Below are 13,333 nucleotides of genomic sequence, written 5' to 3' on the forward strand. Positions count from 1 at the left end.
TACGCATTGATGATAAATAAAAAATCCCCACCTGACCCCTCCCAAGTCTTCTCAAGGTGAAATAATCCCAGCTCTGAGCCTTTCTACACCCATGGAGTAGCAATGTAGCCAGAGTGGAAATCTGGTACCTGTCTGTTTTCAGCTCTCATGTACCTTCATGAGAAGGTACGGAGTATCATACCTTCATTCTTCCTGAGGAGGCACGGAGATGGGGTAGCCTTTTTTCATGCTCTGCGCTGCAGGCTTTCAGTGATGTCACTCAGTTGCAGTGAAATATTTTTTTCTGCCCATAGAATAGAAATCCAGTGTTACTTGTTTATAGCAAAGTATATTTAGGATATAATGAGATTCATTTATAATAATACTGTGTAAATAGACAAGCTTATGCAAAGCAGATGAGGGGCAGCTCCAATAACAGTGCTGCTGCATTCTGCTCTGCTGAACTGCGATGTCCCTCATCACGGTGCTGTGATTACCCCATTATCGCCATTTGCAATTCTGTTTTTATTTCTTGAGATCTTATAGATGCAGCCTTTATTTTTCATAACCATACAAAGAGAAACACATTTTTCAATATTGTGGCTGCTTAGTTTTAAATATTTATAGCCTGCTTTTAATAATTCACTATTGTGTCTTATTTTATCACCTAATTGTTCAAAAACTATAAGGAGGTTTCTGGAAGATGGATTGGTCATGGTAGTACTGTCACTATGATAATTGCTTTTAAAATCTTTGGGGATTTTATCGAGCTCTTTCTCCATTATTTCCAGGATGTTAATATTTGCTTTGTGGTCTCGGGGATGCTTCACGTGTACCAACGGAAGATAGACTCAGAGGAGGACACTTGTCTGTTCATTACCCATCCAGGAGAACTCGTAGGTCAGCTTGCTGTCCTGACTGGGGAACCACTGATTTTCACCATCAAGGCCAATCGAGACTGCAGCTTCCTGTCTATTTCCAAGTCTCATTTCTATGAGTGAGTTCTACCATGAAAATATATATTGATTTTTTTTAATTATTTTTAATTTTTTTATGGCCCTTTTGAACAAATGTGAGTGGTGGATGTATGTGTGGCGTAGTACTGCTACAATACATCCCACAGCAAACCATATAGCTTATGTGAGGGTTTTGAGCACCCAGATGAGCTCTGACCCATCTAGCAGATGGCTTTATCTCCAGCAAGAGGTAATGCAGGGGATATGGTAATATTAAACTCCTTTGTTCCAGGTTTACAGAGCACTTAACCCAGTGGGGTGTGATTTATGACCCAAGACTCATACTTCATAATCCAAATAAAAAAGTCTGGCCGGAGCCTGTGCTTTGCTGAGTTAAGTGTTTCTTTGCCAGGCCCTTTCTCTTAGATTCATTATTTCTTTTTGCTGGAGAACCACCCCAGTTCTGTTTCCAAATACAGTCCAGGCTGTTGGGTGTGTTATCAATGATTGGTCTTGGTGTAACTGTAGGTTTTCAATGCTCACTAATAGAACAGGTCAAACAATAATGTCCCTGTGCAAGACAGGTTCCTTCCTGGACATTGGAAGTAGTACATGACTTATGACTTTAAAGCTTAAAGGGAGATATAGGTATTTCTTAATTAAAAGACCAATATGATGACTGTGGTCAGTTTCATTGTCCAGTGTTAATGATTAATGCCCTTGATTTATTCCATGATCCTATTGTTAAGACTTACCATTAGTTCACACATAATTTGTGCCAAATACCTCTATTTCCTTTTCTAAACTCCTTTTTCAACTTCTGCGTGCGTGTGCCATCAGTCCTGTGTTATGTGTAGGACTCTTTGATGTTGTGTTTTCTAGGCCACTATTATGTTTTATATTTCTGCCTACTCCTTACTTTCTAAGTAATTTGAATTGTTTGTATTCCTAATGAACTCTACCACAGAATCTTATTCTGTGATTTTTGTTTTTTTACCTCAGGCAAAAGGCTGTATGCTATAAAACTGAACACACTGTTCTCAGCAGTGTACTTGGTTGATTAGCTGTGTTTTTCCAAGTCTGTGCGGTGGATGTCAACTCTTTGACCTAGTTTCTGATAGATGCTCCCCACGTGCCATTCCATGCGGTATCAGATCTATTTCTTCTAAGCTCCTGCTTTTTCCTTCTTTCTTCTTCTACTGTTGTTTTCCTACTTGTTTCTGACTTTAAATTTCATTACGTCATCTCAGCCAACCAGGCAGATTCCACCTTTTTCTCCTCTTTTTTTTTTTCTCGTTTTGATACACAGTCCTGGATTAACTCTCTCATTTGCTTGAGCTCGTTTTCCTGAGTTTTCTCTCAAGAATCGAGTTGTCTCTTATTTATTCCAACTTACCTTTTTGCTTCCATTAACCCCTTACCAGTCAGTGATCTCAAATCCATCAGTGTATTAGCTCTATATCATTTTTGGGACCTTTCCAAATCTTTCTGTTTTCTCCTTTAAAAGGTCTATTGCCGTTTCTCTGCATTTTATGAGCTCTGTGATCTTCCAGCATTCCATCTTCACAATTTCTCCTGAAACGCAAGCTGTATATCAATTCTAACTCCTGCTCCCATATTTAAAAGTGTCATTGTAAAAAGTCTTTGAAAAGCATGAGGTTTCTTCAAGTTTGTTCATTTTTGCTTTGAACTCTGAGAAAGAAAAACTTGTTGATAAAATTAGAACTAAGTTTTATTTTCCATTTTTGTGCCAAATTCAGTGCTCATAGTCCTACAATGTTAGGTTTTCTCCTTTGCTCAGAATCTCACAGAAATGACTTTTCTGGTTTTTGTTTTGTTTTGTTTTTTTTTTTTTTAAATCTTAATTACTGACCAGAAGAAATTTGACAAGAACCTTCATTATTCTCCAAAATTCCTTTCTTCTTTTCTTGTCAAATATATTATTCTTTTTCTTTGAGCTGCCCTGGGACATTGTATGTGGGGTTTTTTTTCAATAATTAATGAGAGGGCGAAGCAGAAAAAACATGGTCAATAGTTGCCATTAGGCAAAGAGCACAGTAATGGAAGTAGCCCAGGGTTTAGAATTGCCTGGTGGATGTTGGACAACAGTTTAAATACTTTTCACTGAAACTTTGGGGCAGGAGCCTTTTATGTGGTACTAACATGACTAAATAACTATCTGTAAATGTAGAGTTTCAAGTATAGGGGTGACACAGGCTAATTATATAGTATATACCTTAAATGCTTTGCTATTTTGCTGAACTGATGTACTAAGTGTGCAGTGCCTACGCTGCAACTGTTGGTGTCTCCTGACGAACAGTGTAATCAAGTTGTCACCAGACTCTCTTGAGGGAATATGTTCAGGTTCTTCAGTACTAGGGACTCTCACATTTTCTCCTTCAGTAAATTTCACAGTTTGGAGTCTTAATCATGGGTGCCTGCCAGAGAAGCAGGAATGCTTTGATTTTTATTTGGTATTGCCAGCCAAGCTGAATATCAAATTGCATCCACATCCACAAGAATATCTGCCTAAGTTCCAAGTTTTCACAGACACTAGTTTAGCCCTATCATCACTATATTTGGTGAGCTTTCTAATAAAGAATCCTCAGGAGACCTTTAGAAACAGGTTTCTTTAGTACAGAGGTTTGGTTTTTAATTTTTTTCCAGTGCCAGGCATGTGCCAAGCAGAAGAGCAAAGATGAAGATGCCCAAGTGAGAGGAAGGAAACTAGTTGATAATGGAGGAGGGAAGGGGAAATACGCTTTCCTTTTCTTGTGCATAAGGGTGGGCTTTTATCTTCCATGCTAATACTCTTGTAGAAGCTGTATAGCACTTGGTGAAATAACAGAGCTCCATATAAAAATAAAAGCAGCCTGTTAGTAGTTTATGTTTTGAATGCATTAAGCATTAAGATACATATCTTGAGGGAGGAAGAGGAATAAATGGCTTTTATTGATGACAGCAGACCTCCTGTGTGGGAGGAGAATCTGAGGGCTCAATAAGCAAGTAGAGTAAAAACAATTAGCTAAACCATTCAGGAGTTTTCAGGGGGTTTATTTAACTTCTAGATCAGCTGAGAAGGGGGATAGGGCTGGGTGTTTTGCATGTGTTGAGGGATTAGCGTTGTCTGTTTATTAGTGCTTATCCTGGGGTGCCTCTTCCAGCTCTTTGTCCTTTGCTCCAAGTTACATTAGTGTGGTAGAGTTTCCGTAAGATAACATGTTTTCATGTGCAATAATAGCTTATCAAAACCAAGGCAGTCTATAGGTATCTTGGGTAGGAGATGGTGGGGGGCACAGAAATCTCAGGGCAAGAGAAGAGGGGCAGGAGGGGAAAGCTGTCCTGTTTTTTCATAATCCTGTTTTGATGGCTGGATTTTAAACCATGCTAAATGTAAGAGTTGGTGTTCGGTTTAATTTGCCTAGTAGCACATATGAGTGCAGGGATACAAGTGTGATGGGTTCAATATGGAATAGGAATATACGTCTACAAATCCCTTCCATTTCAATTTCAGGGATTTCGGCTGAAGAAATTACAAGCTTCGTTATTGTAAAAAGTAGTAATTGGAGGCATTGGGTAAGGAGAGTAGATAAACATGCAAGCTCCCTGCAGTGCCCTGTGTGCTGCATGTGACCTGTAGTCACTGTCAGCTCTGGGTCTCTTGCTGCAGCTATAGGGCTAATGAATGAGACATCTGATGTTTTAGAAACTTTAGGGCAGTTTCTGTACTTACATCCAGGCAGTAAAGAGCCGCTGGTGAGTCTGCTTTTGCCATCACATTCCAGGATTATGGATTTTTACTGGGGCTTTCTCTGATTTCTGCCAGGCTACAGTGGTCCATGAGGAACTGTACTTCAGTTAGGGAACAAAGACTGACAACGCTCCTTCCATGCCTTTCTCTCCTCCTCTCTGTTTTTTAGGGTGCGAGGTTAGATACAAAGTTCACATGATCTGTGCTTAGTGAGAGTTCCCACATATGCAGGGTCTTCTAAGTAGATTTTCTTATGGCAGCCTGGTATCTTCATTGTAAAGGGAACATTGATGCAGAAAACATACCAAGTATTTATCACTTTCTTCTTTGTTTCTATCCACGTGTGGCTTTAATGTAGCTCCCTCATCTCTATCTGTGTGCACTTCACATACTAGGTCTGCATGCACTTAAATACTTCTTTATGAATTGTGCTGTCTCTTGTGAAATAACTATTTTTTAGTAGTCTGCCATCAATTGCTCTTGATGCTGCACAGGAACAGAAGAGATAAGATGTCCTAACAGGTACACCATCTAGAGATGTGCATGATCAGTTCACTCCTGTGGAGTAGGGCTTCAGTAAGAATTTGAGTGCTTACTCAGTAAGTGACAGGATACAGTGAATTTTAATCTAAAAATAATGAAAAATAAGACATTCATGAGCAGTTATCAGGTGTGTGAGAGCGATTTCACTCAGGCCTCACAGTCAGTGTCGAGTTTGCAGTTATCCCTGGCTAGAACATCCTCAAAGCTTTTCAGTTTGAGAAAAGTATTGAATTACATGGTATCTTTATTACTAGAGACTTTTAAGCACCACTCAAAAGATTCAGTGTGAAGATCAGCTTTATTAGAAGATGTTTCACTTCTTTGTGGCCTTTGCAACAGGGAAAACGGAATATTTGAAATACAGAGCAGGTCTCTTATTTTTAAGAGCATCAGACTTTACATATAATGTGGTTCTCACCTGATATAAAACCTAGGGGAAACTGTGAGCATGTGCACGTGTGAGAGACTGAGAGGTGTGGAACGGCAGGAAGGGATAATCTTCTGGACAGTGTGAACATTTCCCTCAGTCATAAGAAACCTGGGTGAAGGGGAGGTTGGGAGGGTGGATCATAAACAAGAGCTAGCATGGGTCCCATCGATCCTGCTGCTCACTTAAAGAAGAGAACTGGGCCAGACAGCAGGACTAGCTAGTGTTCTACTAGCATAGTCCTGCTGCTACTAGGACAGTGCTGACTTTGAGTGACATTTAATTTGGGCTAGGTTGGAAGGTTGGCCAGCCCAATGCTTGGTCAAATTATCACTGATGTAGTGTGGTTGTGGCAATAGTGGAGTGTGTGTATCACTAACTGCTGAATTAATGTCTGCCCAGTTGCATTGGGATGTTGCACCTGTGCATACCCATTCCTATTTTGGGGAAGTACTTCAATAACACTTTTTTTTTTAATAGGATAATGCGGGAGCAGCCAAGCGTAGTTCTTGGTGTGGCCCACACTGTTGTGAAGAGAATGTCCCCGTTTGTTAGGCAAATTGACTTTGCCCTGGATTGGATGGAGGTTGAGGCTGGACGAGCTGTTTACAGGTGAGATGTGGACAAAATTGTATGTTTTCTGTTGAATATTTAAAGTTTTCATAGTTAAGGAGCTGTGCTCCCTTGGTGATATATAGAATAAGAAAGTCATTGGACTAAATTTATCAACCATTCCATCAGGTTTATCTGTTTGCCTATTCTGAGATTATTTTCTTTCTGTAGTACCCTTCAACATTGCTTCAGTCTCTTGTCTCCAGGTGTTACTACAATTTTTGCATACTATCCCTCATCCTTTGTGTTGTCTCAGCAAGCTTTTAAACTGACATAATCGATTAAGACCTAGACAGTTGTATGTTCCCGTGGTAGTTTCTGCATTGTTAAGGGCACGAATGTCTATTGGTCAGAATATTTCAGCCTTTCTAAAATAAACAACAAAACTCAAATGTAATTCAGTTAGGCTTATTCAAGAGTAAATTGAAAATTGGCACTGCACTGTATGTTTAAGGGGCAAAAGTTATTCTTGGGAAAACTTAGTTTTATGGATTTTTGTACTAGGATGCATTTGAACCATTCTATGGTTGCTGCAGTGGTGGGAGAATAAAGGTCTAATTAGTACGTGTTCTGTATAATTGTAATTTTAATTTTTATAACTATACCTGCAGCACCAATGCTAATGGAAGTTGTGGATTACTTTGTGCATCAAAGCAGTCATAGCTGTCAATGTCTTATTAAAATCTTTTGAAATTCCTTGCATTAGTTTTAACTCCACTACCAGAAGTATGGCATTTCATCCATGTGCTAGGTTATGCTGGAAATCTGCACAGCACTCTCAATCATGCAAAGGGGATATAGGAAGAACTTCCTGATAGACTAAGATGGGTGCACCAAAAGGAATCCAAATACTGAGCCATGTGGGTTTTTTTCTCCTTGATGTGCAGAATTTCTCTATGTATCCATATTGACCTTGCAATGACAGCAAGCTCCTGCTGTAACCAGTAATGAACCTCTTGTCTCACCTAGAGACCACTTGTATCCTGGTCATCTGCTTCCACACCTAACATTAACCAGTTGTGCAAAGCATGTACATTTAAACATTAAACATATTTCCAAGTCACCTTTTAACAGATGCCTGTTTAGTTTCTTGTTTGCTTGTTCTGTTTAACTGTTAGTTAAACATTTTCCAATGTCCTCTAAGCCAGTTAAAGATGATCAACTTATTAAAAGACTCTAGATGCATTTGCTGAGCAAAGATGCTTCACTAATCCTTATTATTGATTATTCTTTCTGCAGGCAGGGTAACAAGTCTGACTGCACATACATTGTGTTGAATGGTCGACTTCGCTCAGTTATACGGATGGATGATGGAAAAAAGCACCTGACTGGTGAATATGGCCGAGGAGACTTAATCGGAGTGGTAAGAGCAAGTTTCAAAAGTGAATTGTTTGGCTGAGAAACTGGTATTGACTCCACACTAAAAAAACCAAGATCTTGTTCTGATTGGTTGTTAATCTTAGTTAAGGCCTTTCACAAGTTGAAAAGATGGAAAATCCCTTCTACCTTGGAAACTTTATATAATAATACATGAATGGGATTATTAGATTTGGTTTGAAAAGAAAGGTAAACCAAAAAAAGACAAAACCAAACCAAAAAGCCCTGCACAATGCTCTTTTGTGATACGGATTACTTGCTTTCACATTAAGAGGAGTTCAGCCTGTTAGTAGAATAGCTCAGGAAGAATTTCAGGAATGTGCACTAAATGGTGATTTGAATAAATCTAGCATCATAGAAAGATTCAGTTTGGCTGGGGCCTGCTGTGGAAGTGTGTAGTCCAGCCTCCTCTAAGTGAGCAGAGCTAACTTTAAAGCTGCATCAGGTTGTTCAGGGAATGTGCAGTTATTAAAAGTTACTAAAGCAACTTTTGATTTCAAAATTGTAGTATTTATACATGTTTAATTTCTCTGCTATGTTCATTTTTTGTTCCTCAGACCTAGTTAACAACTGAAATAGGAGTCCTACGTCATAAATATGCATGGTTTGTTTGATTATTTTTTTTTTTTTAATTTAAAATTAGAAGGTTTTCAAAGTTCTGAGATTGTTATTCAGGCCCTCTTCTGCTCTCTGAGCTGAAAACTAAACATTTAACGTGTACCTGTTTGTAGCCAGAATTAGCGTAGTTCTGAATAAAGAAAACATGAGAGTTAGTATTAGTACTATGGGAAGAAATTCTTGTTTATAGAGATCAAGAGGAAGAGGAATGAGGAGTACAAGGTTGTTTCCCTCTAGAGAGCTGATTGAAGATTGTACAGATTGCAGAAGGTGATGTTTTTGAAAGTGGCATGATCCAGCATTTGAGCGTTACCCACTGGTGTAAGAGGTTGTCCTTTGCTACCTTGCCTCTTTCCCTTGATCACTGGCTATGTCTTCATATAGTCTACAATGAGACTCTGTCTCTGTAGCTAGGGCAGGAATACAATATCAGCATGTGAGACCTGGTTGTCTCTGATGGCAAGTGGATCACAGACCGCTATCTGTATTGTAAAGTGTTCGTGGCAGAGGTCTTGTGTGCACTGAGAGACTGGGAACTGACCTAACAACTGAGGTTTTTTTCTTGAGAGGGGTAAAAGGTTTTCTTGTAAGGAGTGTGAATTCTGTGGACATTTTCAGTGTGTGTTCACAACTCATTTTCACTTGCCTAGTAACTTTGAAATAAATTGTATATCATTCGGAAGCGAGTGCAATAGCATGCAAGAGGCAATCCCAGCAGAAGACAAAGGTTGTCTGGACTGGTGACTTCATTGTATTCTTTGCGTTATATGTGGACAGTATTTAACGATATCTTCCCAAGATCAGTGCTACTTCTGGCTGAGGAGTTTTGTTGGCTTGGGACTGTATTTGGAGAAGCTGGTCTATTCTTGAGTGTGCCAGGCATACTCAAAAATTTTATTTCTTTGTTTTTTGTCTTTTTTGGGCTACCTCTTTGGGATACCTCATTAAATGTAAAATGACATGGTTTGACAGGAATGAAAGCTGAGATCTTTGTGACTAATCATGCTGGTACTAGGCCTTTTAGTGTGTGAATAAGGGTTTTTCAGTTTTGACTCATACAAACATTTTCCAGCTCGTTTCCCTGCTTTCTTTCACCGGGGGTAATCTGAAGCTCCACTGTGAAGATTCTGGAGTTTTACAGAGCTCCCAGGTTAAAACAACAGAGCTGCTGTTCTACTTTTTGAAAGCAGTTTTGAGTGACAGCAGAGCATACGGTCTAAACTCTACCTCCCTGTATGAGCACTAGTGCCGACTTTGGCATGACATTTCGTGCTGGCTCATCTGTTTTTCTGGTGAGGAGAGAGGGAGGTTGATTTGGTGAATGGACTGGGACATGTTTGCTGTAACAGTGCCATGCTGGCTGGTGAGTCCCTAGGCCTGGATACAGAAACACCCATATAGTGTATGTTTAAACCATAAGTCACTTTTCTGGATCCATGTTATGACATGAATCATTCTGAAGACCTTTGTGACTCCATGGATGTCATCTACTCCTTCCTACCCACAGCTTTCAGGCCCACTGACTCATGCTGCCATTTGTTGAACGAATCTCGATGCTCTGGCTGTCTTTTGAAAACATGGGGGAGGATTTGTAAAGATTGCCAAGATTAATGTAGCCGTTCTTTGCAGAGGGCATTAGTAAAATGACGTTTTTCCTTTTAAAAAGATTTGTTTATCCCCTTCTGCAGGATCTGTTATAAACCTTTAAAAGCCTGCTGTAGCATTGGTTTTTTTCCCTGGAAGTAAAGTAATTGGAGGGTTCTAGGTGCTTGCAGGGAATGAAATTAGCAGTTAATATTGGTAATTGGTATTTTGGTCAACAGGTGGCATGTTCCTCCCTGAAACCCCTCCAAGACCCCCCCCATGTCATTCGGAACTGTGGGCACTAACAAAATACAAGACTCTTGTAGTTGACTTATTTTTGTTTATTGCCTTTATTTCAGAATTTTAGAAGTGCTGTGTGTCATATGCATAAGAGATGAGTATCTGCCGCTTCTGCTTTCAAAAGAAAAGCACTGAAAAATGAAGGATTTCAGAAAGATGTTAATTTTCAAGCATGTGCGTGCACTCTCAAGGCTAAACTTGTGGCTCAAACTGTTTTGTTCCTTATACTGACTCAATGGCATCTGTTTCTGAGGTCTGTCAATTCAGGGGGAGAAGAACAGATTAGAAACCAAAGTCTCCCTGTGTAGTTACTTGAGGAGCTAAGGAGGATAGTTATGTCAGGGGAAAATGATACCTACTCCCTGGGAGCCTTTTTGGAGAGATGCTGCTAGCTGCTTGCTGCTGCTGACCCTATCAATGGACAATTCCAGTTGCTGTATCTGGTCAAATCAAGACAAAACTTGATTGAAGACCTTCCAGGTAGTTCTTAAAAGACAGTCATGAATCTGGGAGATAATTCCCTTGGATCTGAAATACAGTTGACTACTTGAAAGACAGTTGACAGAAGTCCTGTTGTCTAGAGACTATGATTTGACCCATTTTGAGGGGAATCTTACAGTTTGTTGGTGCCATTGCTACAGATGTAGTTGTGGAAAAATGTTGAAATGTTAATTTTATTAACCTGTTAAGTGAGATAAATGGTAACTCTTCTATCGTCATTTCTACCATGACCAGGTGACCCCAGAGGAAATCAGAGAAGCCCACTGTGTGTTGATAGACTGAAAGGGGCTTCTCTTCACTAAGCTATTTGTTAAAAATGTTTATATTAGTCTCTCATTTTTTTTCTTGATGTTGCTGCTGCAAATTGTTTTTACTCTTCTTATCTTGCTCTCATTAACAAATTGTTGTCTGAGAGGATTCCTTTTCATTTGCTTATGACTGATATCAGGTAAACTGGCCCAGGCTTTGACATTTAGTGCTGTCTCTAGCACTGCTGATGAGACTGGGGCAGTTATTCAGTATTTCTTTACAACCTGCAAAATAGGCAGTCCCAGATGGGTTACAGCATCACAATTCCAAGTGTCTGTTGAGATGGGTGTTCTTTGCTTTTTGCATTGTTGAAAAGATACCAGTGGGTGAGGAGAAGGGAAAAAACCCAACAGAATTATCTTGCAGAATAATCTCCTGCTGAATATAAGTTATTTGTATACTGCCTGCTCTCTTCAAATATATGGATGTGATAGAACCTTCTATGCAATTACCTTTTTATGCAAGTCAACACTGTCTTAACTGGCTTCCTGAGGAATGGCTGCAGTGTTGGTAAGATGACTAATTGCCAGGTAGTTCTTAGGGGCCTCAGTGACAGCTGTTGAACTTAGGATATTTTTAAAAGCTGGGCTCTTATGTAGTTTATAGCTAGACTTATTGGTAGCCACCTGCCTCATAAAACTGTTGTCTGCAGCGTCTTACCAGCAAACCAGTCAGCTTTCAAAAATGTCCTACTGAGCAGGAAAGTTGCAGTAATGTTTTGGTTAATTCAAGATCCTTTCTGCTTCTTTTTAACCGGAATGCCCCTTCTTATTAGTAGGATTATACCCAGTTGTTTTGGGGTAGCAAAATAGCAAAACAAGTGCAGAAAGGCATTTGTGCACTAATGCTTTCTTTTAATGCAGGCCAGCACGAGTGATAAATTGCAGAAAAAGAATCCTCATCTGCCAGTGCTGCGGCATACCAGTTCTGCTGTGGAAGAAATCACGCTTTACATTCTAGAAATAATGGTTCTCTTCAGTGTTTTTAGATGTTAAGCTGTTCATCTCATTAATACAGTTAAATGTGCATGGCTTTTTTTCTGTCTATAAAGTTGAAACCCAAGAAAAATCTGTAAATGGCTTATAATTTGCTGAGGGATTTGGAGCATTGTCCTTTTGAAATGTAACACTGTTAGAAATCTTTAATCGCTGAGCAATCCTCAAAGGAAACACACCAGTATCAGGATTACAATTGTCAGGCTTTTGTTTTTTATCAGTATTAATATTATTATACACCACCATCTTTTGACACTACTACAGCCAGCTGGATAGCATTGTACCCTTGACAACCGTGCTAAAACTGGGCAAGTTCTACTCTATTAAGGCTGGTTTACTTTGTCATTTTTAAGTGTGTGGATGTTTTTTGCTGATTAGTTGCATGTAATTTTTTCAGACTGTGAATTCTTCTGTTTCTAAAGCTTTAAGTCACTAAAAAACCCAGATTTCGGGTTAATTCAGGTTAGTGGTGCCTCAGGCACTCTCTGTGCACAGCCCATATCTGGGGAAACTGGAGGCGGATGAGGTCCAAGAACTGAGCTGGAAGACGTGGTTCTGAAAGGGAGGTGTTCTCTTTCCAACTCTTCCACCGTCTGTCTTGGTAATACATTGCTAAAAATTATTATTTGCCTAGAAGCATCTTAGGTGTGAAATTGTATTTAAAAAGCCCCAAAACAAAAACCTAAAACCAACCGACACCTCCTTCCTCCCTCCAAATGAACAAACAAAACCCAAACCAAAATGCAAACCACACAACAGCAAGCCTCCCAGTATTTACCAGCAGTGAAGTGAGACAGAGGAAGCTCTGAGAAATGAGTTCACATTTGCACAGCTGAATTAGTGTCAGACTGAAATTAGAAGCTTGATGTCCTGAATTCCAAACACATCTTGAGGGTGGTTTTGGCTGAATTCAAGTCACTGATCTGAGCCATCTGAACTTCAGTTTCTATGAGCATCTTCACTTAGTGTGTGCTGCTGAGTACTGTCTATTTTTCTGACTCTTCTCTACAAGAATTCATTCTTTTATCCACAACAAAATTCATTTTTTATCTTTATTTCCCTCAAGTTCTAACAGCTGATGAAGGTAAGAGACCATTCATAACCGAAAATTGTTGTGGTACAGTTTAGTGGTATCATCACTGGCTGGGAAAACCACAGGCACATTTTTGACAGGATCTGGTGTTAAATTATCTGGCATTAATGTTATGTGGGTAAATCATTTGGCTTTGTAGCTGCCACAGATAAAACTGCAGAAAGCTTTATCTTCTTAGCCAAATTCTTTTTAGACTGTTAGAATCTTTGATGACAGATTGTGATAAAAGTTGTGACCTGCTGTTTTTCAGATAGGTGATTTAATACATCAAACTGTCATTCCTTAAGC

General features: G+C 39.4%; 1 protein-coding gene across 3 annotated transcripts in view; it reads left to right on the forward strand.

Moving 5' to 3' along the window:
• PNPLA7 (patatin like phospholipase domain containing 7) overlaps positions 1-13,333 on the forward strand; it is a 131,263-nt gene that overhangs the window by 30,395 nt on the left and 87,535 nt on the right. For all 3 annotated transcript variants that reach the window (XM_049832154.1, XM_049832155.1, XM_049832156.1), the window contains 3 exons: positions 771-976; positions 6,137-6,268; positions 7,508-7,631. In XM_049832154.1, the coding sequence (XP_049688111.1) occupies positions 771-976; positions 6,137-6,268; positions 7,508-7,631 (462 nt within the window). The remainder of the gene's footprint in view (positions 1-770; positions 977-6,136; positions 6,269-7,507; positions 7,632-13,333) is intronic.

Source organism: Accipiter gentilis, chromosome 29 (genome assembly GCF_929443795.1).
Source record: "Accipiter gentilis chromosome 29, bAccGen1.1, whole genome shotgun sequence".
In the NCBI taxonomy this organism is placed as follows: Eukaryota; Metazoa; Chordata; class Aves; order Accipitriformes; family Accipitridae; genus Astur; species Astur gentilis.